The sequence below is a fragment of the Myodes glareolus genome, chromosome 24 (genome assembly GCF_982192425.1).
Source record: "Myodes glareolus chromosome 24, mMyoGla1.1, whole genome shotgun sequence".
NCBI lineage: Eukaryota > Metazoa > Chordata > Mammalia > Rodentia > Cricetidae > Myodes > Myodes glareolus.
Window position 1 is genome coordinate 50,943,471 of NC_142049.1, and position 25,039 is coordinate 50,968,509.

The 25,039-nt window shown below is 35.8% G+C and overlaps 1 protein-coding gene across 1 annotated transcript in view; it reads left to right on the forward strand.

The window, feature by feature from the left end:
* LOC148118255 (uncharacterized) overlaps nt 1-25,039 on the forward strand; it is a 62,973-nt gene that overhangs the window by 32,685 nt on the left and 5,249 nt on the right. Inside the window, exons 10-14 of the mRNA XM_087901371.1 lie at nt 1,595-1,623; nt 1,714-1,774; nt 3,416-3,444; nt 3,535-3,595; nt 5,345-5,439. Of these exons, the coding sequence (XP_087757497.1) occupies nt 1,595-1,623; nt 1,714-1,774; nt 3,416-3,444; nt 3,535-3,595; nt 5,345-5,439 (275 nt within the window). The remainder of the gene's footprint in view (nt 1-1,594; nt 1,624-1,713; nt 1,775-3,415; nt 3,445-3,534; nt 3,596-5,344; nt 5,440-25,039) is intronic.

Genomic DNA, 25,039 nt, shown 5'->3' on the forward strand with positions numbered 1-25,039 from the left:
GTTTCTCTATTTCTATATATTTTATTTCCTATTATTTGAGTGATCCTCTCCAGAAGTCCTTTACTTGATGCAGAATCATTGTTGTAGTATAGATTTTAGCATATATGTTGAAAGCTTAAATGCTAACACCCACATAAAAGGGAATGCATGCAATATTTGACTTTAGAATCTGACCTCTACACTCACAATGTTTTTTCTAACTTTGTACATTTATATGTAAATTTCATACTTTACTTTTTTGATAGAAGCAAAATAATGTAAATGTATGACATTTGAATTATATACTCAAAAGTCAAAGGACCTCTAGGCTGTTTCCTAAATCTGACTATTATAAGTAGACCAATTATGCACATGTATGAGCAGGTATTTATGTAGTAGAATATAGAGTCCTTTGGGAATATGCCAGAGAGATGTATAGGTGGACCTTGAGAGGGTATCAATATCCAGCTTCTGAAGAAAATCCTCTAGTGATTTCCATAAAAAATGTACTGGTTTGCATTCTCGCAATAATGATTAAGTGTTCCACTTTTGCCATTTTCTCACAAGCATGAATTGACATTTCCTTAATTGATCTTAGCCTTTCAGACAAGAGTAAAATGAAATCTCAAAGTAGTTTGGTTTGCATTCTCCTGATGAATAATGATATTGATCATTTATTTAATAGTTCCTCAGTCATTTTTGTTTCATCTTTTAAAAATTCTCTTTGTATTCATGCACACCATGTATATTGAGTTATTTATTTTCTGAGAGTCCAGCTTTTTCTTCTTTATATAATTTAGATATGGTGTGTTAGATATTTCAATGTTAATATTCTTTTCCCATTCTGTAACCTGATGCTTTTCCCAACTGATGATTTCCTTTGTCATAAAGAATGCTTGTTTCATGTGATTCCACTTATTAAATGTGGGTCTTAGAGCTGTGCTACAAACCTCTTTAGAAAGTCTTTTCCTGTGCCAGTGAGTTCAAGCCTGTTCCATACTTTATTTTCTGTCATATTTACGGTCTGTGGTCTTATTTGAAATCTTTGATCTATTTGGAATTGAGTTTTGTCAGGGTAAGAAATATTGGTCTACACACATTCTTCCTCATCTAGTCATATAATATGGTCACCATCATGAATTTGAGATATTTTTTATCCAGTATATATTCCTGTATTCTGTATCAACACTTAGGTGTCCAATGGTGTCTACATTTAGTTTGGACATCAGTTTGATTTCACAGATTAACAGACCTATTTTGATGTTAAACCATGCTGTTTTTATTACTCCAGCTCTGTAACAAATCATGCAATTTGGGACAGTGATTTCTGAAGCTTCATGTAGTACTTAAGATCATTTTTAACTTTTCACTGTTCTTTTTGTTTGTTTAATTACTTGATTTTGTCTTTCTATATATTTTGTCTTTTCTATATGAAGCATATTTCTATATGAATATATTTTGGTATATTTTCATTACCTGCTGTCCTAAACAGTAAATAATAGGTGTTCATTTTGAAAAAATGAAATGAGAACTCATTGTCATTCCCAGCCTTCATGAAGGTAGCTTTGGAATTGTCATTGTACTTGAGATTGACTATATATTCTTTTTGTTACAGTTTGGGCCGAAAAATGTCTGCATCCAGAGGTAAATGCCTTTTAATGTTTATGCTGAAAAATTACATGCAGAGCAAAGTCTAAAACATTAAATAAATATCTCCTTTCAAAATTCATTCAGCTGAGGGATTCTAGTCATCAAATCTCCAAACCTGAGACTGAACCACAGCAATCTCAACCAGGTAAGTTTTGTAAGTCACACTCTCTTGATCATTGTATTTTAGTATATTTCCAATGCATATAGTCATCCTGATAACAATTAGATCTTGATGTTAATGATGGTAGGGTTTCTCATAAGCAATGCCATTGCACTAGTGGCATTCATGCCTCAAACTATTCACAATGTCTTATAAAATATTTATAAATGTTTAAATGCCTTCACCTTCCCAGTGTATAACCTCTCTGTTTATTAGTGACTTATACAAGTCAATCAGAAGAATAATGATACTTCTCTAATATTTGAATATGACTTCTTGATATCTGCTTCTCAGAATGCAAACCTATATTCAAAGTTTCCAAAGGACACATATTTGAGCTAAGTGATTCTATTCAATCCTAAACAAGCTACAATATGGCACTTCTTCAAAAAGAAAATCAGTTTTTTTTCTTCTTCTAGAACTCAGAGTGCCCTCCTTACCTTCATCTATAGTGCATTGCAATTTTTACAAAGAATAGGAAACATATTTATAAATCGTTTCTCTCAAATCTAAGTAATTTAACACAGCCTACACTATCATTTGATCCCTGAAAGTATGGTTCAGCAATTAAGAGCACTGTCTGGTCTTCCAAAGGTCCTTAGTTCAAATCCCAGAAATCACGTGGAGGCTCACAACCATCTCTAATGAAATCTTAGGTCCTTTTGAGGAAGAGACTTGGTCAGTCATCCTCATCAACTTAGACCATAAAACCCCAAATAGACAAGTTCCACAGAACCACCATATACAAACTGCCCATGTGTGCTTCATCATTGCCAAGACATTAAAAAAGCACTATCATATGGTGAAGCAGCCACTGAGAATCCTATTCCTTGTATACATATCCTGCCTTAAAGAAGGCTTCAGTTTCATGGGGTTCCACTTATTAAATGTTGGTCTTTGCTACAGGTGGTCTCTTCTAAAGTCTTTTCCTGTACAAGTGACTTCAAGTCTGTTGTACACTTTCCCTTCTGGCATACTCAGGGTATCTTGTCTTATTCTGAGACCTTTGATTCATTTGCAGTTGAGTAAGAGATAAAGGTCTATGTGCATTCTTCTTCATGCAGCCGTCATGTTTGGTCAGCACCCTGTATGAGAGCTGTGTTTAATCCAGTGTTTATTTCTAGTTTTTTTTAAATCAAATATCAAGTTTCCATTGGTATGTGGACTTAAGTTTGGTATTAAATTTGATTTTACTAACCGTCATGCCTATTGTAATCATGATGTTTTTATTCTTTCACCACTGAACAAATCTGAAATCTCAGACTGTGGTTTCCCCAACTCTTTTAGTATTGAGCATTGTTATAACATTATCCAGTGTTTGATATTGTTTTTGTTTTGTTCTACTGTACTTATATATGAAACTGAAAGTCTTTTTGATGCTGTTGTAGGTGTTTTTCCAATTTTGCTTATGAATTATGTTGGAATCTCAATGGGGATTACATTGAATTTGTAGATTGATTTTGGTAGGTCTTGGTAAATTCCCGTCAACTGCTGTCATAAACAGTAAAATAATAGGTGTTATTTTAAAAGAAAGGAATGAGAACTCATTGCCTTCAAATCCTTCATAAAGGTAGTTTTGGAGTTCCCAATAAATATGAGTTTGATTAGATATTCTTTTCCTTTCAGTGTGGGCCTACAAATGTCTGCACCCAGAGGTAAATTTCATCTAATATTTATATTGAATAATTACATGTTGATTGAAGTCCAAAATATTGATTAAATATCTCATTTCAAACTTCTTTTAGCTGCGAGATTGTGTTCATCAAATCTCCATACCCAAGACTGAACCACAGCAATTGCAAGGAGGTAAATTTCATGAGTCATATTCTTCTGAGCAACTCATTTTAATACATTTCAAGTGCACATAGTCTTAATGATACCAACTATATCTTGATGATAGTGACAGTTGGATTTGACATAAGCAATGTCATTTCACTAGTAGCATATGTGCTTCAAAATATTCACAAGGACATTATGATTTATTTGTAAATGTAAGCATGGCTTTGATGTGGGAATCCCTTCTGTATATGTGTTGCTTTTATTGGTTAATGAATAAAGCAGCTTCTTTGAACTTCGTGATGGGGAGAATAGATTAGGCAGCAAAACTAAATGAATACTTGGAGAAAGTAGACAGACACAGAGAGATGCCATACAGTCGCCACAGGAGACAGATGCGAGACACTGGCCGGAACCTTTCCAGTGGAGCACAAACACGTGACAATAACAGATTAATAGAAATAGGTTAAGTTAAGATGTAAGGGTTAACTAGAAACATGCAAAAGTTAAAAAGCCAAGCAGTGATTTAATTAATATAATTTCTGTATAATTATTTTGGGTCTGAGTGACTGGGAACAAATGAGCAGCCTTGGACAATATGGTAGCAATGTTTAATAATCAGGTTCAATCACTTACATTTTCAAGTATGTATTCTCTTTGTTTTAGTGACTTACAGAAGTCAATCATGAGACTAATAAGCCTTCCCCACTGTTTGAATATGATTTCTGGATACATGGGTCTCAGAATTCACACTTAAAATAAACTACCTGGCCTGGAAAAGCATAATATATAACACAGCAGTAGTGCATTGTAATTGATTGACAGGCAAAATTGACAGTATTTTTAAACCATATCTATAATGTATTTGAATACATTAAGGCACACTATCATATGACAGAGCAGTCATTGAAAAATCCCATAACTTATATGCATATCTTGTTTGTTTTTCCATTCTTTTAATTTCTCTGTACTCTGTTGTCTGAACTCAATCTATCTGCATAAGAACTGGCATTATATCAGTAAAGAAAGCACGTCTGGAGTGTCCAACTTTCAAAAGCTAAAGTCAAAACTTGTCAGGATCCCACTAAGAAATTAAAGGGAAATAAAAAACAAAATCAAATGAAATCTTTTTATCTAAGGATAATCTTAAATATAATTCCTGCATGTCAAGGAGAAAAATGGATACACCTGTAATAAAATGGGTTTCAGCTGAAGTGAAAGAAGGGTTTAAGCATTATCATGAATTAAGTTAGCCAAAAAGATAGCAATGCTCATTTTTCTTGGAAAAATATGGTGTATAGAACAGAATGACTCCATATGCTAAAATGTGTCATAAAATAGCAAGTTTTCAGTGTAGACCATAAGTATGTAATCCTATTCACAGAAAAATATTTGGAAAACTAAGCACAATTTTGATGAAGTGATCACTGAGTTATTTAAAGTTACTCTTACAAGGCAAGAAAAGTGTACATGATGAACGTGTTATTTTCCTCAATTATCTTCATAGTGGATGTAAGCATATATGTCAGTTATGAATTCTCTAACAAATCATATAAAGTAAGTATGACTCAAAACCAGCCAATATATAGTACCTATAAAATGTTAATATTTCTACAATTACAAGATTTCCTGAGAATACAAATATAATCATAATCTATGTGGTTAATGGGAATAACATATAAAAAATAAAACTGTTAATTTTAAATAATTCCTTTTTAAAAAGTATTCCTTCTTATTGAGTATTATTTTGCCTAATTGTTTCATATTTTTATGTAAAAGATACAGATGTCTTAGAAGAACTAGTTGAAGAAATACAGGAATATGAAATGGAAAAAGAAGAAAGTCTTGATAAAATTGAAGAAAATCAAGAATTTGTATGTAAAATTTCAATTTAAATATTTCATTTCCTATTATTTACTTCAATAATATTGCCATACTCCTAAATGATACATTTTAAACCACCTTATACAGTCAACATATCAATAATTTAATATTAAAATGACAGTATTTAATCATTTATTAATTATAAAATATTCTTGGAATCCCATGACATATTTTTCCTTGGTGTATAGTAAGAAAATGTCTGATAAGTATAATTGCTTCATTTTTAATGTACTTAAACACATGGGTTTCTTCAATTTCTTTCATCAAGGATTTAAAGTTCTTGTCATACAAGTCTTCCACTTGTTTGGCTAGAGTTACTCTGAGATATTTTATGCTATTTGAGGCTACAGTGAAGGGTATTGTTTCTCTAATTTCTTCCCCATCCCTTTTATCATCTATGTACAGGAGGACTTCTGAATTTTTTTTTGCTTAATCTCGTATCCTGCTACATTACTTAAAGTGTTTATGAGTTGTAGAAGTTCCTTGGTAGAGTTTTTGGTATTGCTTATATAAACTATCATATCATCAGCAAACAGTGAGAATTTAACTTCTTTTCTGATTACTATTCCCTTGATCACCTTTTGTTGTCTTATTGCTTTATCTAAAATCTCAAGAACTATATTTCATAGATATGGAAAGAGTGGAGAACCTTGGCTTGTTCCTGATTTCAGTGGAATCACTCAGAGTTTCTTTCCATTCATTTTGATGCTGGCTGTTGGCTTTCTGTATATTGCCTTTATTCTGTTTAGGTATGTTCCTTGTATCGCTGCTCTCTCCAAGACCTTTATCATGAAGGGATGTTGTATTTTGTTGAAAGCTTTTTCAGCATCTAATGAGATGATCATGTGGTTTTTATTTTTCAGTTTGTTCATACGGTGGATTATGTTGATAGATTTTTGTATGTTAAACCATCCCTGCATCTCTAAGATGAATCCGACTTGATCATGGAGGATGATGGTTCTGATGTGTTCTTGGATTCGATTTGCCAGTATTTTATGTAGTATTTTTGCATCAATGTTCATGAGTAAGATTGTTCCGTAATTTTCTTTCTTATTAATGTCTTTCTGTGATTTGGGTATAAGGGTAATTGTAGCCTCATTAAAAGAGTTTAGCATTGTTCCTTCTGTTACTATGGTGTGAAATAATTTGAAAAGTGTTAGTATTAGTTCTTTGAAAGTCTTGTAGAATTCTGAGCTGAAACTATCTGGTCCTAGGCTTTTTTTTTTTTTTTTTTTTTTTTTTTTTTTTTTTTTTTTTTTTTTTTTTTTTTTGCTTGGGAGGCTTTTGATGACTGTTTCTATTTCTTCATCAGTTATAGATCTGTTTAATTTTCTGACCTGGTCTTGATTTAATTTTGGCAAGTGATATTTATCCAGAAAGTTGTTCATTTTCTTTAAGTTTTCCAATTTTGTGGACTAAAGATTTTCAAAATGACCTGATGATTCTCTGTATTTCCTTCATGTCTGTTGTTGTGCCCCCTTTTTCATTTCTGATTTTGTTAATTTGGATATTCTCTCTCTTCCTTTTGGTTAGTTTGGGTAAAGGTTTGTCTATTTTGTTGATTTTCTTAAAGAACCAACTCTTTGTCTCATTGATTCTTTGTATTGTTTTCGATGTTTCTATTTTGTTGATTTCAGCTCTCAATTTGATTATTTCCTGCCATGTAGTTCTCTTAGCTGAGTTTGCTTCTTTTTGTTCTAAAGCTTTCAAATGTTCTCTTTATTCACTAGTGTGGGATTTCCCCAGTTTCTTTATGTAGGCATTTAGTGCTGTGAACTTTTCTCTTAAATCTTCTTTGTGTCGCATGAATTTGGGTATGTTATGTTGTCATTTTCATTGAATTTTAGGAAGTCTTTAATCTCTGCCTTTATTTCTTCCTTGACCCATTGATGATGCAGGTCAACATTGTTTATTTTTCATGTGTCTGTGGCCCTTCTGGAATTAGTGTTTCTGTTGAATTCTAGTTTTAAGCCATGGTGATATGATAAGATACTTGGGGTTATTCCAATTTTATTTTTGTACATGTTGAGTTTTTTTGTTTTCAAATACGTGGTCATTTCAAAAGAAGGTTCCATAAGGTGCTGATAAGAAACTTTATTCTTTTATGTTTTTATGAAATATTCTATAGATGTCTGTTACATCCCTTTGAGTCATAGTATCTGCTAAATCTTTCATTTCTCTGTTCATTTTATTGTCTGACTGACCTGTCCAGTGTTGAGAGGGGAGTGTTGAAGTCTCATACTATTAGTGTGTGTGGTTTAATGTATGATTTAAGCTTTAGATGTGTTTCTTTTACATATGACTGTGCCCTTGTATTTGGGGCATTGATGTTCAGTATTGTGATTTCCTCTTGATGGATTGTTCCTGTAACTATTATGAAATGGCCTTCTTTGTCTCTTTTGATGGATTTTAGCTTGAAGTTTATTTTGTTAGATATTTGGATAGCTACACCTGCTTGTTTCTTAGGTTCATTTGATTGCTATATTTGTCCCAACCCTTTACTCTGAGGCAATGTTTGTCTTTGAGGTAGAGATGTGTTTCTTGTATGCAGAAGAAAGATAAATTCTGTTTTTGTATCCAATCTGTCACCCTGTGCCTTTTTATAGGTGAATTGAGTCCATTTATATTAAGGGATATTAATGACCAGTGATTGCTATCTCCTGTTAATTTACTTTTCATTGTTAGTGATGTTAATTTGTGAATTTTTCCCTTCTTTGGGATTTGCTGCTATGAGATCATCAGTTGTCTGTGTTTTTGTTGATGTAGCCAACTTCCTTGGATTGGAGTTTTCCTTCTAGTATTTTGTGTAGACCTGGGTTTGAAGAATGCAATGATGATGGTATCTACTACAATTCTATTTATCTCCTCTATTTCTGTCTACAGATGGGTGGATTTTAAAGAACAAAGGCTGCTTACCACAAATTTAATCAAGTAGTGACACCAATTGCAACTCCAATACCACATGTGGTTTCTTTACTTGGGTAAACTAACACATCCCTTATACCTGGTATGCAGCTATTGCTCTTATAAATATTTCCACTGTACTTACTCATAAATGTCATGAAAAATAATTGGTTTTAAGTTAGTATGACCTTCAATATGTTTTGACTATTCTACCTCATAAATATATTAATTCTATAGACCCATGTCTTACGTGAGTTGTAAAGTACTCGATCACTTATTTCGCCCACAAAGTACCACAGTGATCCATTATATTGATGCCACTATGCTCAGTGGTTCAACTGCTCATGATAAGGAAGCCACATTATACTTATTGATAAAATATATGTACATTAGAAGATGAGGAATAAATTCCCAACATCCAACAAAAAATAAGTGATATAAAAAGTTGTAATTCCCATAGTAAATCAAAGAAGAAACCAAAAACTGTAGTTTCCTATTTGCAGTCAATCACAGCAAGATTGAAATTTCACAGTTTTCATTGGGTCAGAGGATGTTTTCAAGGTCTTTGCTTGAAGAGAGAATTTGATCATATAATTCAATTAATAGACTTAATAGACTGTAAGAGAATATTCACTTCTACAATTCTGGCATTGTCATGAATATACAACTAAGATATTATTTTGCTTATTTCAAAGAAAAAAGTAATTATTTTCTTTTAATCATCCACTTACATATTAGACACATTTTTAAGAAGTGACTAAGGAAAAGAGTTCACACAATGCAATGCACAATATATTTCCAATTTATACAATCTGTTCACAGAAACAACATAAAGTATTATGCTCAATGTAGTGTTGGGACATTGTGAAGATATTTTAAAATGTTTTGAACTCGTAGATTTTCCTTTGGTAAATACTGGCATGATGCTGATATAGTAAGCCCTGGATATTACATATGAGGAGAGCAGTCAATATCTTCACAATAGCCTTTGAACAAAGATTCAAAGTTACTCAATAAAATAAATTGCAAAGTGAAAACAGACACATATCAAAAAGATGATACACCACGATCAAATTGTTTCTATCTTAGAGATGCGGAGATGCTTTGAAACATGTACATCAATATATTTAACAAAACACAAAAATGGACCAAGAGACAAAAATCACCTTATCTTCTCAATAGATACAGATAAGATCTTTGCCAAAATCCAGTGTATCTTCCTGATAACAGTGACAGAGAGAGGAGGACAAGAAGGAACATCCCTCAACAGAATTAAAGTTATATAATGAGAAACTCACAGCCAACATCATCCTAAATGGTAGAGAATATGATGTTACTCATTTAGGTCATGAAAAGACAGGGTTGTCAATCAGCCTCACTCATTTTCAATATTGTGCTTAAAGTATTACCTGGAGAAATAAATCAGAAGAAGAAAATAAAAGGGAAACAAATTGGAAAAATATAAGTCAATACTGTTTGTGTTAGTCAGGACATCTATTGCTGAGAAAAAATACCACAATGTGGACATTTTTATAAAGGAAAAATTTTAATTAGGGTTGATTCCAGATTCAAATATTTCTAATTTTAATTTTAACACGGTATTATTTTATATACCAATCCCAGTTCCTTCTGTTCCCAGTCTCTGACTTCTTCCAGCTTTTCCCCCACCTCACTCCCATCTACACTTCAGAGAGGGTGAGGCCTTCCATGAGGAGTCAACAAAGTCTGTCACATCATTGAGGCAGGACCAAGGTCATTTCCCCTGTATCTAGGCTGAGCAAGGTATCTTTCCATAGAGGGAATAGGCTCCAAAGAGCCAGATCATGGAACATGACAGCATGGGGAGACATGGGTGTGTATTAGGAACTGAGAGTTCTACATCTTTATCAACAGGTAGGAAAAAGCCTGTTGTGTGTCTGCTCTGGGCATAGCTTGAGCACAGAAGACTTCAAAGCTGTAAAAAGAGATGGCCTTGGTTTCCTGGTCCCGCAGACCTAAATAATCACACAGAAACTATATTAATTATAACACTTTGGCCTACGAGGTCAAGCATCTTATTAACTAATTCTTACATCTTAAATTAGCCCATTTCTATCAATTTGTATTTTACCACAAGTCTCGTACTTTACCAGTAAGATTCTGGCATCTTTCTCCTGAGCAGCTACATTGTATCTGCCTGAGTCAAACTTCTTTCTCTTTGCATTCAGCTTAGTTTTCCTGCCTTGCTTTCACTGTTCCGCCCTACCATAGGCCAAAGTAACTTCTTTATTAGCCAATAGTACTAAAACATATTCACAGCATACAGATGGGAATCCCACATCATCTTCCCTTTTCTCTCTAAGTAAAAAGGAAGATTTTAACTTTAACATAGTAAAATTACTATAACAAAACAGTTATCAAGCAAGAATTATAGTTAAAATATTTAGTCTATTTGTATCTAGCAAAATTAAAGAAAACATTTTATCATCTATTTTACCTTTGTGAGTCTAAAGTTTTATCTATTTTACCTTTTATTGTAACTAAGGAAAACTATAACTATCTAGTCTTCATCTCCATTAAAGACACTAGAAGTCCAGCAGGAGCAGTTTCTGCCGAAATGGCCAGCAAACTCCTTAAGGAGTCTCTTAGGTGCCCCTCATCCTCTTGAAGCAATTGATGCTGCCAGAAGTCATGTATCACCAATGAGAAAAATCTAAGTTCTTAAAACCTTTTGAATGCAATATTCTATAGGTCTTTAAAAGGTTTGAAATATAGCTATCGATCTGAAATATATATCTGTATATCTAATAAACCTAACTAACTTGACTAAAAGTTTATTATAGATGACTATCTATTAATCTGTATTTCTTAAGTATGTGTTACATTTAAAAAAGAGCTGCACAAACACAATACCTTAAACAGGAGCAGAAATACATATAGACAGTGTAACAAAATTGATCTTAAATTTGTATCAATAGAACAAGATCCATACCAATGCAAAGTATTCATCTCTATATCATATCCCCTGTTTTTAAAAGAAATTGATTGACTGGGACCATTAAGCATTTATAATCAACCCTTTATAATGATAATAAACATTTGTAAACAATCATTTTGGGAACTTGGGTGTAGTATTCTTCAAACTGCTTCAAACTGTTTCTTGAGCAAACAGTTTGTTGAGTATTTTGGGGGTTCAAAGAGACCTTTCAGGGTGTCTTGTTCTAGAAAACCACATTAGCCTTCAAGGAATTCACAGATTCTCATTTTCTGTGGAAGCAAAAGGAGAAATTCTTTTTCAAACAAATATATCCTTAGACTCAAAGTTTTAAGTCAAGATACATTTAAAATATATATGTTGGTTTAGTTTTGCAGCCTCCAGATTCATATATCTCTCTGCAGCTAGTTCACTAACAGTCCAAAATTCAAAGAAAATACAATAGTATACATAATCCAGACTCTTTGTGTGTCCTATCTTTATGTGGCTTTTTAAAACTCTATTACATTTTAATATTTATTTTATTTTCTTTACTCCTTTAATCTGACTGTCTGTACTTTTATATGACTTTTCCTGTCCCCTTTTAAGTCTTTGTTTTATTTTATAAAACTATTTATTTCTATAACTGCCTATATCCATTTTCATTTTTTTCTTTTTCTTAAGCCTATATACATTTTCCAAACACTCTGTGACCCATTAAGAGGTCAATTTTTTTCTCTTTTTTTTTCAAAGTTTATTAAATTATAAAAGTTTCCATTTCCGCCCCTCCTCCCAACACCCTCCCACTTCCCCCACTCCCTCTCCTCCTCCCTCTCCATCCCTAAGAGTAGTCAGGGTTTCCTTCCCTGTGGGAAGTTCAAGTTCCTCCCCCCTCCCTCCAGGTCCAGGAAGGTGAGTATCCAAACAGACTGGATCCCAAAAATCCAGTATATGCAGAGGAAACAAGTCCCAGTGTCATTGTCAATGGCTTTTCAGAAAGACTCCGGGCCAGCCACATCCAGAGAATCCAGCCACATTCAGAGAATCTGGTTAGATCACGTGCTCGTTCAGTTCCAGTCCAGCTGGCCTTGGTGAACTCTCATTAGATCAGTCCCCTTGTATCAGTGGGTGATGGCACCCATCGCAGTCCTGATTTCTTTTTTCATTTTCTTCATCCTTCTGCTCCTCATTTGGACCGTGGAGGGCTCAGTCCGGTTCTCCAATATGGGTCTCCGTCTGTATCGCCATCCAACGTCGGATGAAGGTTTCCTCTGTTCTTGCCTTCTTTGTTCACGTTCTCCTTCCTTCTGCCTCTCGTTTGGACCTAGGGAGCTAGGTCCAGTGTTCTGACGTGGGTCTCTACCTCCATTTCCCTCCATCGCCAGATGAGGGTTCTATGGTGATATGCAAAATGTTCATCAGTATGGTTGTGGGCCAAGGCCGGTTCAGGCACCCTCTCCTCTGTCCAGAGAACAATCTGGGGATCTCTCCTTGGACCTCGGATCCCCTTTATACTCAAGTCTCTTGTAAACCCTAAAATGACTCCCTTAGTTGAGGTATATACTTCCTTGATCCCATATCTATCCATTCTCCCTCCCCCCATCCCAGTCCCCCGATCTTTCCCCATTCCTCCCCTACTCCCTTCTCTCTAACCCTCTCCCCTTCCAACAGCCTCCCACTCTCCCATGCACCCGAGGTTACCTGGCACTCTTGTCTATTTCCAATCTCCAGGAAGATAGCTACATGATTTTCATCAGGTTCACCTTCTTATTTAGCTTCTCTAGGATCACGAATAATAGGCTCAAAGACCTTTAATTATGGTTAGAATCCACTTATGAGTGAATACATACCATATTCCTCTTCTTGGGTCTGGCTTACCTCACTCAGTAAAGCATTTTCTATTTCCATCCATTTGCATGCAAAATTCAAGATGTCATTGTTTTTTACCGCTGAGTAAAACTCTAATGTATATATGTTCCACACCTTTTTTAACCATTCTTCTATTGAGGGGCACCTAGGTTGTTTCCAGGTTCTGGTTATTACAAATAGTGCTGCTATGAACATAGTTGAACAAATGCTTTTGTAGTATGATAGGGCATCTCTTGGGTATATTCCCAAGAGTGGAATTGCTGGGTCCTGAAGTAGGTTGACTCCCAGTTTCCTGAGAAACCGCCACTCTGATTTCCACAGTGGCTGCACAAGTTTGCATTCCCACCAATAATGGATGAGTATTCCCCTCATTCCACATCCTCCCCAGCATAGGCTATCATTGGTGTTTTTGAGTTTGGCTATTCTGACAGGTGTAAGATGATATCTCAAAGCTGTTTTGATTTGCATTTCCCTGATCGCTAAGGAGGTTGAGCATGACCTTAAGTGCTTTTTAGCCATTCGAAGTTCATCTGTTGTGAATTCTCTGTTCAGTTCAGTACCCCATTTTTTAATTCGGTTAATTAGAGTTTTAGTGTCTAGTTTCTTGAGTTCTTTGTATATTTTGGAGATCAGACCTTTGTCTGATGAGGGGTTGGTGAAGATCTTCTCCCAGTCAGAAGGTAGCCTTTTTGTCTTACGGACAGTGTCCTTTGCTTTACAGAAGCTCCTCAGTTTTAGTAGGTCCCATTTATTTATTGTTTCTCTTATTGTCTGCGCTCCTGGGGTTCTGCTTAGGAAGTGGTCTCCTGTGCCTATGTCTTGTAGACTACTTCCTACTTTCTCTTCTATCAGGTTCAAAGTGGTCGGAATAATGTTGATGTCTTTAATCCATTTGGACCTGAGTTTTGTGCATGGTGATAGATATGGATCTATTTTCATTCTTCTACAGGTTGACATCCAGTTATGCCAGCACCATTTGTTAAAGATGCTATCCTTCTTCCATTGTATAGCTTTAGCTCCCTTGTCAAATATCAGGTGTTCATACGTTTGTGGGTTAATACCCGGGTCTTCTATTCGATCCTATAGGTCAACTTCTTTGTTGTTATGCCAATACCAAGCTGTTTTCAATACTGTTGCTCTGTAATAGAGTTTGAAGTCCAGGATGGTAATGCCTCAGAATTTCCTTTATTGTATAAGATTGTTTTGGCTATCCTGCGTTTTTTGTTTTTCCATATAAACTTGATTATTGTTCTCTCCAGGTCTGTGAAGAAGTTTGATGGGATTTTGATGGGAATTGTATTGAATCTATGGATTGCTTTTGGTAGAATTGCCATTTTTACTATGTTGATTCTCCCAATCCAAGAGCAGGGGAGGTCTTGTCATTTTCTGGTATCCTCCTCAATTTCTTTCATCAAGGACTTAAAGTTCTTATCAAATAGGTCTTTCACTTCCTTGGTTAGAGTTACCCCAAGATACTTTATGCTATTTGTGGCTATCATGAAAGGTGAAGTTTCTCTGATTTCCCTCTCTGCTTCTTTATCCTTTGTGTATAGGAGGGCAACCGATTTTTTGGAGTTGATCTTGTATACTGCCACATTACTAAAGGTGTTTATCAAATGTAGGAGTTCTTTGGTAGAGTTTTTGGGGTCTCTTATGTACTCTATCATATCATCTGCAAATAACGAAAGTTTAACTTCATCCTTTCCAATTCGTATCCCCTTGATCCCCTTATGTTGTCTTATTGCTATTGCTAGAACTTCAAGCACTATATTGAAGAGGTATGGTGAGAGTGGACAGCCTTGTCGTGTTCCTGATTTTAGTGCAAAGGCTTTGAGTTTCTCCCCATTCAATTTGATGTTAGCTGACAGCTTGCTGTACATTGCTTTTATTATATTTAGGTATGATCCTTGTATCCCCAGTCTCTCCAACACCTTTATCATAAATGGGTGTTAAATTTTGTCAAATGCTTTTTCAGCATCCAATGAAATGATCATATTTTTTTTCTTTCAGTTTATTTATATGATGGATTACATTGATAGATTTGCGTATATTGAACCAGCCCTGCATCTCTGGGATGAAGCCCACTTGATCATAATGGATAATTTTTCTAATGTTTTCTTGGATTCGGTTTGCCAGTATTTTATTGAGTATTTTGCGTCAATGTTCATGAGTGAGATTGGTTTGTAATTCCCTTTCTTGGTTGTGTCTTTGTGTGGTTTTGGTATCAGGGTAACTGTAGCCTCATAAAAAGAGTTTGGCAATGATTCTTCTGTTTCTATATTGTGAAACAAATTAAGGAGTGTAGGTATTAGCTCTTCCTGGAAGTTCTGGTAGAATTCTGCATTGAAACCATCTGGTCCTGGGCTTTTTTTGGTAGGGAGATTTTTAATAACAGCTTCTAATTCTTCATGACTGACAGGTCTGTTTAGATTGTTCACCTGGTCTTGGTTCAACTTTGTTATATGGTACTTATCTAAAAAAATGTCCATTTCTTGTACATTTTCCAACTTTGTGGCATATGAATTTTCGTAGTAAGATCTAATGATTCTTTGAATTTCCTCTGTGTCTGTAGTTATGTCCCCCTTTTCTGATCTTATTAATTTGCATGTTCTCTCTCTGCCGTTTGATTAATTTGGATAGGGGCTTGTCGATCTTGTTGATTTTCTCCAAGAACCAGCTTTTTGATTCATTGATTCTTTGGATTGTTTTCTGTGTTTCTATTTTGTTGATTTCAGCCCTCACTTTGATTATTTCCAGTCTTCTACTCTTCCTGGGTGAATCAGCTTCTTTTTTTTCTAGATCTTTCAAGTGTGCTGTTAAGTCTCCAATGTGTGCTTTCTCCGTTTTCTTTAATTGGGCACTTAGTGCTATGAACTTTCCTCTTAGGACTGCTTTCATAGTGTCCCATAGGTTTGAGTATGTTGTGTCTTTATTTTCATTAAATTCAAGGAAGACTTTAATTTCTTTCTTTATTTCTTCCTTGACCCAGGGGTGATTCAGTAGTTGACTGTTCAACTTCCATGAATTTGTTGGTTTCCTGGGGGTAGCACTGTTATTGAATTCTGACTTTAATCCATGGTGGTCTGACAAGACACAGGTGGTTACTAATATTTTTTTGTATCTGTGGAAGCTTGCTTTGTTACCGAGTATGTGGTCAATTTTTGAGAAGGTTCCATGAGCTGCAGACAAGAAGGTATATTCTTTCCTATTTGGGTGGAACGTTCTAGAGATGTCTGTTAAGTCCATTTGATTCAATACCTCCAATAATTATCTTATTTCTCTGTTAGGTTTCTGTCTGATTGACCTGTCCATTGGTGAGAGAGGAGTGTTGAAGTCTCCTACTATTAGTGTGTGTGGTTTGATGACTGCCTTGAGTTCTAGAAGTGTTTCTTTTACATAAGTAGGAGGCTTTATATTAGGGGCGTAGATATTCAGGATTGAGACTTCCTCCTGATGAATTGTTCCTGTTATGAGTATAAAATGTCCATCTCCATCTCTTCTGATTGATTTTAGTTTGATGTCAATTTTGTTGGAAATTAGAATGGTCACACCTGCTTGTTTCTTAGGTCCGTTTGCTTGGAAAACCTTTTCCCAACCCTTTACTCTGAGTAGATGTCTATCTTTGTGTTTGAGGTGTGTTTCTTGTAAACAGCAGAATGTTGGATCCTGTTTTTGTATCCAATCTCTTAGTCTGTGCCTTTTTATAGGTGAATTGAGTTCATTAATATTAAGTGATATTAATGACCAGTGGTTGTTGACTCCGGTTATTATTATTTTTTGTTTATTTGTTTAATAGAGTTTATATGTGTCCCTTTTTTGAGTTAAGCTCGTGAAGGTTCGCTAGATGTCTGAGTTATTTTAGGCATGTTGGCAAAGTTGGATTCCTTGGGTTGCGATTTTCCTTCTATTACTTTCAGTAAGGCTGGGTTTGTGGCTACAAATTGTTTAAATTTGTTCTTATCCTGGAATATTTTGTTTTCTCCATTGATAGTGAACGATAGCTTGGCTGGGTATAGTAGTCTGGGTTTGCATCCATGCTCTCTTAGTTTCTGCAGTACCTCTATCCAGGACCTTCTGTCTTTCATGGTTTCCTTAGAGAAGTCTGGTGTAAGTCTGATAGGTTTACCTTTATAAGTTACTTGCCCTTTTTCCTTTGCAGCTCTTAATATTCTTTCTTTAATCTGTATGTTTTGTGTTTTGATTATTATATGGCGAGTGGATTTTTTTTTGATCAAGTCTATTCGGTGTTCTGTACGCTTCTTGAACCTTCATAGAAATATCATTCTTTAGGTTGGGAAAGTTTTCTTCTATAATTTTGTTGAATATATTTTCTGGTCCTTTGATCTGCAGTTCTTCTTCTTCAATCCCTATTATTCTTAGATTTGGTTTTTTTTATTGTGTCCCAGATTTCTTGAATGTTTTGTGATGAGAATTTATTGGATTTGCTGTTTTCTTTGATCAGAGCATTTATTTTCTCTATGGTATCTTCAGACTCTGAGATTCGTTCTTCCATCTCTTGTATCCTATTGGTTATGCTTGATTCTGTAGTCTCTGTTCGTTTACCTAGATTTTCCATATCCAGCCAGCCCTCGTTTTTTGTTTTCTTCATTGACTCCATTTCAGTTTTCAATTCTTGAACTGTTTCCATTACCTGTTTGATTGTTTTTTCTTGGTTTCCCAGTGTATCATTCATGGATTTACTCATTTCTTTGAACTTTTTGTTATATTTCTCATCCATTTCTTTACTCATTTCTTCAATCTTTTTGTTGTACTTCTCATCCAGTTCTTTAAGGGAGTTATTCATATCCTGTTTAAGGGACTCTATTGCTTTCATAATGGCATTTTTTTCCGCTTTCTCTGAATTAATATGTTCAAGACCTTCTATTGTAGGGTCATTGGGATCTGGTGTTTTCATGTTGTTTTTTAGATTGTTGGAGGAGTTCTTGCCTTGGCGTCTGCCCATCTCTTCCTTCAAATGCTCTCTATTGAATCTTCTGGTACCAGGTCAGGTTCCCTTGTAGGACAGGGACTTCACTGACAGAAGGCCTACCTTTCCTCAGGCAGTCTATTGAAGCACAGGCACTCCCTCCTGCCGGGTTGCACTCACAGCCCAGGCCCAGGGTGCAAGGGAGTTGCTCTGGGGAGATCTTGTGGCCCCAGAGGGAAGGGGGGAAGAGAGGAAGGTGTACCTGGATAAAGGCTGGGACGGGATTTGGGAGAGCTCTGCAGGGAGGAGCCGCCTCTGCCTGGTGACCAGAAAGTCGAGGGGGGCGGGGAAAGTCTGAATTCCTCATAGCCAAAGCCCTCGGGCCGGTAGCAAACTCACCCCTCCTCCAATGGATGTCTGCTAGAAAATCACTCTCTCTGGCTGGCCAGGAGTGTGGCTGAGCTGAGACAGAGCTTGCCTGTCCTCAGGCAGGCTCTCAAAGCAAAGGAACTGCCCCTGCAGGCCTGAGCCCACAGCCCAGGCCCAGCGTGCAAGGCAGCAGCTCTGGGGAGATCTTGTGGCCCCAGAGGGAAGGCAGAGTTTAATTTTTGTCTGAATCTTCTTATTGCATACTTGTAATCATTTTCTGACCAGGAGTACTTTTTTAATGCTAAACAGGTGTGGCTAGGACTAATGCTGCAGCTTTTCCCGTTGGCTCTACCCCATACCACATGGCAGAAGCATGTTCACTGCCTCTATGAGCCGTGATCACCACCCCACCTAAAGGGATGCAGTGGGTCTATATCACTGCTGAGAAACTTGTAGCACTCTGCTAACAAACCCTCAGTGCTTTGTAGAAGGACCTCTCAAGAGAGCCAGAGGCATTAATACTGCCAGTATAAACCAGGAAGCCATTTCTAAAAGGAGCTATACCTCTGCTTGTAGCCTTTAAATAGCCAATCTGAAAAAAAAATGGCTACCTTGGTTCCCATTTTTGTGAATCTATATTCCTCTTTTTTAAAGTTTTTTTTTTTAGGTCGTGTGTGGATCCATGCCAGATGATGAGCATCATTTTGTAATTAGAGACTGCACATTCATTTCTTAGCTGCCCAGACTTGAATAATCTCACATATGCTAAATTTATTACAACAATGTTTGGCCCATAAGCTCAGGTTTCTTATTAAATAACTCTTATATCTCAAATCAAGCCATTTCTATTAATTTGTATTTTATCACGAGGGTCATGGTTTACCAGTAGGGTTCTATGATATTTTTCCTTGGGAAACTACATGGCATCTTTCTGACTCTGCCTTCTTTTCCTCTGCATTCAGTTTAGTTTTTGAGATTGTTGTTGATTATATCTTATTTATTTCATTTGCAAACTCAGATTTAAATTTAATTTTTTTCCTTCAATTTTACAAGGTAAACATTAAAAATGGTCTTGATCTGTGATTTATTTTTTTGTTCTTCTTAAAATTTATTAGATTTTTTTAAAAAATACTAATCCAAAGTCCACTCACTCCCCTTCTCTCATTTCCTCCACACGCCCTCCCACCCTATCCACATATAATACTCAGCGATGGTAAGACACATTGTTTTGTGGAAGGTACAAGACCCTTCCTATTATATCCAGGCTGATCAAGGTATACATCCAGAGAGAATAGGATCCCAAAAAGCCAATACATGCAGTAGAGATAAATCCCAGTGCCATTGCCAGTGACCCACAGTCTGACACAGCCATGCAACTGTCAACCATATTCAGAGGAACTTGATTGGTCCTATGCTTGTTCATTCCCTGTTCAAGATGGTGTTGGTGAGCTTTCATTAGCTCAGGCAAACTGTTTCAGTGGATAAACCCATCATGGTCTTTACCTCTTTGCTCACATTCTCACTCATTCCACACTTCAGCTGGACTTTGGGAGCTCAGTCCAGTGCTCTGGTGTCTATCTCTGCCTCTGCCTCTGCTTCCCTCAGTTGCTGGAAGATGGTGATGTTTCAGATAATCATCGGTCTGACTACAGGGCAAGGCCATCTTGAGTCCCCTCTCCTCTATTGCCCAGGATCCTATGTGGGGTTATCTGTTTTGATTCCTGGGAATTTCTCTAGAGCCAAGTTTCTGCTAACCCTAAAATAGTTCCTTCGAACAAGATATCTCCTTGCTCTCATCTCGGTCCTTCCTCCATCTCAACCATCCCATTCCCTCAAGTTCTCCTCTCCCCTCCCTTTTTCCCCTCCTTTTCTCCCCTCCCCTTTTCCTCCTACCTTCCTTTATTCCCCCACCCCCATGTTCCCAACCATACCAGTCAATTCTGTCTGTTCCCAATTTCCAGGTGGGTCTCTATATGTTTTTCTTTAAATTCAACTTATTATGCAGTTTCTCTAGGATCATGAACTATAGGCTCAATGTCCTTTGTTTATAGATAGTATCCACTTATGAATAAGTTCATAACATATTCATTTTACATCTGTGTTACCTCACTCAGGATAGTGTTTTCTGATTCCATAAATTTGCATGCAAAATTCAAGATGTCATTGTTTTTTTACCACTGAGTAGTACTCTAATGTGTAAATGTGCCACATTTTTTTTATTCATTCTTCATGTGAGGGGCATCTAGGTTGTTTCCAGGTCCTGAATATTACAAATAATGCTGCTATAAACATAGTTAAACAAATGCTTTTGTAGTATGATTGAGCATCTTTTGGGTATATGTCTAAGAGTGGTATTGATGGATCCTGAGGTAAGTTGATTCCCAATTTTCCAAGACTCTGCCATAGTGATTTCCAAAGTGATTGTACAAGTTTGCACTCCCACCAGAAATGGATGAGTGTTCCCATTACTCCACATCCTCTCCAGCATAAGCTATCATTAGTATGTTTGATCTTAGCCATTCTCACAGTTGTAAGATGGTATATCAGAGTTCTTTTGATTTGCATTTCCCTGATAGTTAAGGAAGTTGAACATTTCCTTAAGTATATTTTGGCCATTTGAAATTCTTCTGTTGAGAATTCTCTGTTTAGTTCAGTACCCCATTTTTTAATTGGATTATTTAGAATTTTAATATCTAATTTTGTTAATTCTTTATATATATTGGAGATCAATCCTTTGTCTGATGTGGGGTTGGTGAAGCTCTTTTTCCATTTAGTAGGCTATCTTTTTGTCTTATTGACTGTGTCCTTTGCATTACAGAAGCTTCTCAGTTTCAGGAGGTCCCATCTATTTATTGTTGCTCTTAGTGTTTGTGCTACTGAGGTTTATTTAGAAAGTGATCTCCTGTGTCCATGCATTGAAGACAACTTCCAACTTTTGTTTCTAACAGATTCAGAGTGGTCTATTTATATTGAGGTCTTTAATCCATTTGACTTGAGTTTAGTGCCTGGGGATAGATATGGATAGTTTCCTTCTTCTACATTTTGACATCCAGTTTTACCAGTACCATTTGTTTAAGATTCTTTCTTTTTTCCATTGTATAATTGTTGTCTGTTGTTTTTGTCCTGTCTGGTTAAGTCCCAAAGAAATCACACAGAGGTCTACATTAGCTATAAACTGATTGGCCTAGTAGCTCAGACTTCTTAACTCTCATAACTTATTCTTGTCTATGTTAGCCCATCATTCTTGTCTATGTTAACCACGGTGCTTGGTTCCTTATTCAGTGAGGCAGTCACATCTTGCTTATTCTGTGGCTGGGTCTTGAATTAGGAAATGAGCATTCTTCTTCCCAGGATTCTCCTGTTCTCTTTGCCCAGCCTCTACTTCCTGCCTTGTTGTCCCACATATACTTCCTGCCTGGCTACTGGCCAATCAGCATTTATTAAAATACAATTGACGGGGTACAGACCATTGTCCCACAGCATATAATTTTAGTTTCTTTGTCAAAAGTCAGTTGTTTATAGATGTGTGGATTAATATCCAAGTCTTTGATTCAATTCCATTGGTCAACTTCTCTGTTTTTATGCCAATACTAAGCTGTTTTCATCACTGTAGCTCTGTAATAGAGCTTGGTGTCAGGGATGGTGATGCCTCTAGAAGTTCCTTTATTGTATAGCATTGTTTTAACTATCCTGGTTTTTTTTTCCATACGAAGTTGATTGTTATTCTTTCAAGGACTGTGAAGAGTTTTATTGGGATTTTTATGGGGTTGCATTGAATCTATAGATTGCTTTTGATAGGATTTCCATTTTCACTCTGTTGATCCAAACTATCCAAGAGCATGGGAAATCTTTCTATTTTCTGGCATCTTCTTTAATTTCTTTCTTTAAAGACTTAAAGGTATTGTCAAGTAGATCTTTCATTTCTTTGGTTAGTGTTACACTCAAAATATTTTATATTATTTGTGGCTATTGTAAAAGGTGATGTTTCTCTGATTTCCCTCTCAGCTTATTTATCATTTGTGTATAAAAGAGATACTGATATTTTTGAGTTGATCTTCTATTTTACCACATCACTGAAGATATTTATCAACTGTAGGGGTTCTCTGGTAGAGTTCTTGCGGTCACTAATGTACACTGTCATATCATCTGCTAATAACAAAATTTGACTTCTTCCTTTCCAATTTGAATCCCCTTGATATCTATTGTCTTATTGCTATTGCTATAAAGCAACTATGCTAGTTCAACATAAAGAACTATGTTGAATAGATATGGAGAGAGTGGACAGCCTTGTCTTGTTCCTCATTTTATTGAAATTGCTTTGAGTTTTTCTCTGTTTTATTTGATGTTGGTTGTCATCTTGCTATATATTATTTTTATTATATTTAGATATGATCCTTGTATCCCTGATTGCCCCAAGATCCTTATAACAAATGGCTGTTGGATTTTGTCAAATGCCTATTCAGCATCTCATGAAATGATCATATGGACTTTTCTTTCAGTTTATTTATATGATGGAATACATTGATAGATTTTCATATGTTGAACCAGCCCTGCATCTCTGAGATAAAGCCGACTTGTTCATGATGGCTGATTTTTTTGGATGTGTTCTTGGATTCAGTTTGCCTGTGTTTTATTGAGTATTTTTGCATTCATATTCATGAGTGAAAGTGGTCTGTACTTCTCTTTCTTGGTTTAGTTTTTGCGTGGTTTTGGTATTAGGGTAACTAACTATAGTCTCTTAAAAAGAGTTTGGCAATGTCCCTTCTGTTTCTATTATGTGGAACACTTTTAGGAGTGTAGGTATTAGAATTCTGCACTAAAACTATCCGTCCCTGGGCTTTTTTTTTTCTTTTGGTTGGGAGGTTTTGATGACAGCTTCTATTTCCTTAGGGTTTATAGGTCTATTTATATTGCTTACCTTGTCTTGACTTAATTTTGGTATATGATGTCTATATAAAAAATTGTCCATTTCTTTTACATTTTCTAATTTTGTGGACTACAGGCTTTTGTCATATGACCTATTGCTTTTCTGAATTTCCTCAGTGTCTGTTGTTGTGTCCCCCTTTTCATTTCTAATTTTGTTAATTTGGATGTTCTGTCTCTGCCTTTTGATTAGTTTGGATAAGGGTTTGTCTATCTTGTTGATTTTCTCAACGAAGAGCTCTTTTTTATTGATTCTTTGTATTGTTCAGCCTTCTATTTGATTATTTCCTGTCTTTTACTCCTCCTAGATGAGTCTGCTTCTTTTTATTCTATAACTTTCAGATGTGCTGTTAAGTCAGTAATGTGAGCCTTCTACATTTTCTATATGTGGGCACTTAGTGCTATGAACATTTCTCTTAGCACTGCTTTTATGGTGTCCTATTGATTTGGATATGTTGTGCCTTCATTTTCATTGAATTCAAGGAAATCTTTAATTTCTTTCTTTATTTCATCCTTGACCTAGGGTAGTTCAGTAATTCACTGTTTAATTTCCATGGGTTTTAGGACTTATGAAAGTAGTATTTTTGTTAAATTTTAACTTTAATCCACGGTGATCTGATAAACATCTGTGGAGGTTTGCTTTGTTACCGAGTATGTAATCAATTTTAGAGAAGGTTCCATGAGGTGTTGAGAAAGTATATTCTTTTGTGTTTGGGTGGAATGTTCTATAGATGTCAGTTAAGTCCATTTAATTCATGACAGCTGTTAGTTCTTTTATTTCTCTGTTAAGTTTCTTTCTGGTTGACCTGTCCATTGGAAAAAATGGAGTGTTGAAGTCTCCTACTATTAATTTGTGGGGTTTGTTGTGTGATTTGTGTTTTAGTAATTTTTTTTACATATGTAGGTGCTCTTGTATTGGGAGCATAGACGATGTTCATGATTGAGACTGCATCTTGATGAAATGTTCCTGTTATGAGTATAAAATGTCCTTCTCCATCTCTTCTGACTTATTTTAGTTTGAAATGAATTTTGTTAGAGATTAGGATAGCTACACCTGCTTGTTTCTTTGGTCCATTTGATTGGAAAACCATTTCCCAACCATTTACTCCGAGGTAGTATCTATCTTTGAGGTTCAGGTGCCTTTCTTGTATACAACAGAAAGCTGGATCCTGTTTTCATATCCAATATCTTACCCTGTGTCTTTTTATAGGTGAATTGAGTCCATTGATATTAAGTGATATTAATAACCAGTGGTTGTTAATTCTGGTTGATTTTCAGTTTTAGTTTTTGTATGTTTCCCTCCTTTGGGTTATGCTTGTGGTGAGTTATCAGATACCTGTGTTTTTGTGAGTGTAGTTAGCTTCCTTGGGTTTGGATTTTCCTTCTAATACTTTCTGTAAGCCTGGATTTGTGGATACGTATGTTTAAATTTGTTTTTGTCATGGAATATCTGGTTTTCTCCATCAATGGTGAATGAAAGCTTTGCTGGGTATAGTATTCGGGGATTGAATCCATGGTCTCTTAGTGTGTGTAGCACATCTATCCAGGACCTTCTGACTTTCATGGTTTCCATTGAGAAGTCGGGTGTAATTCTGATAGGTTTACGTTTATATGTCACTTGACATTTTTCCTTTGCAGCTCTTAA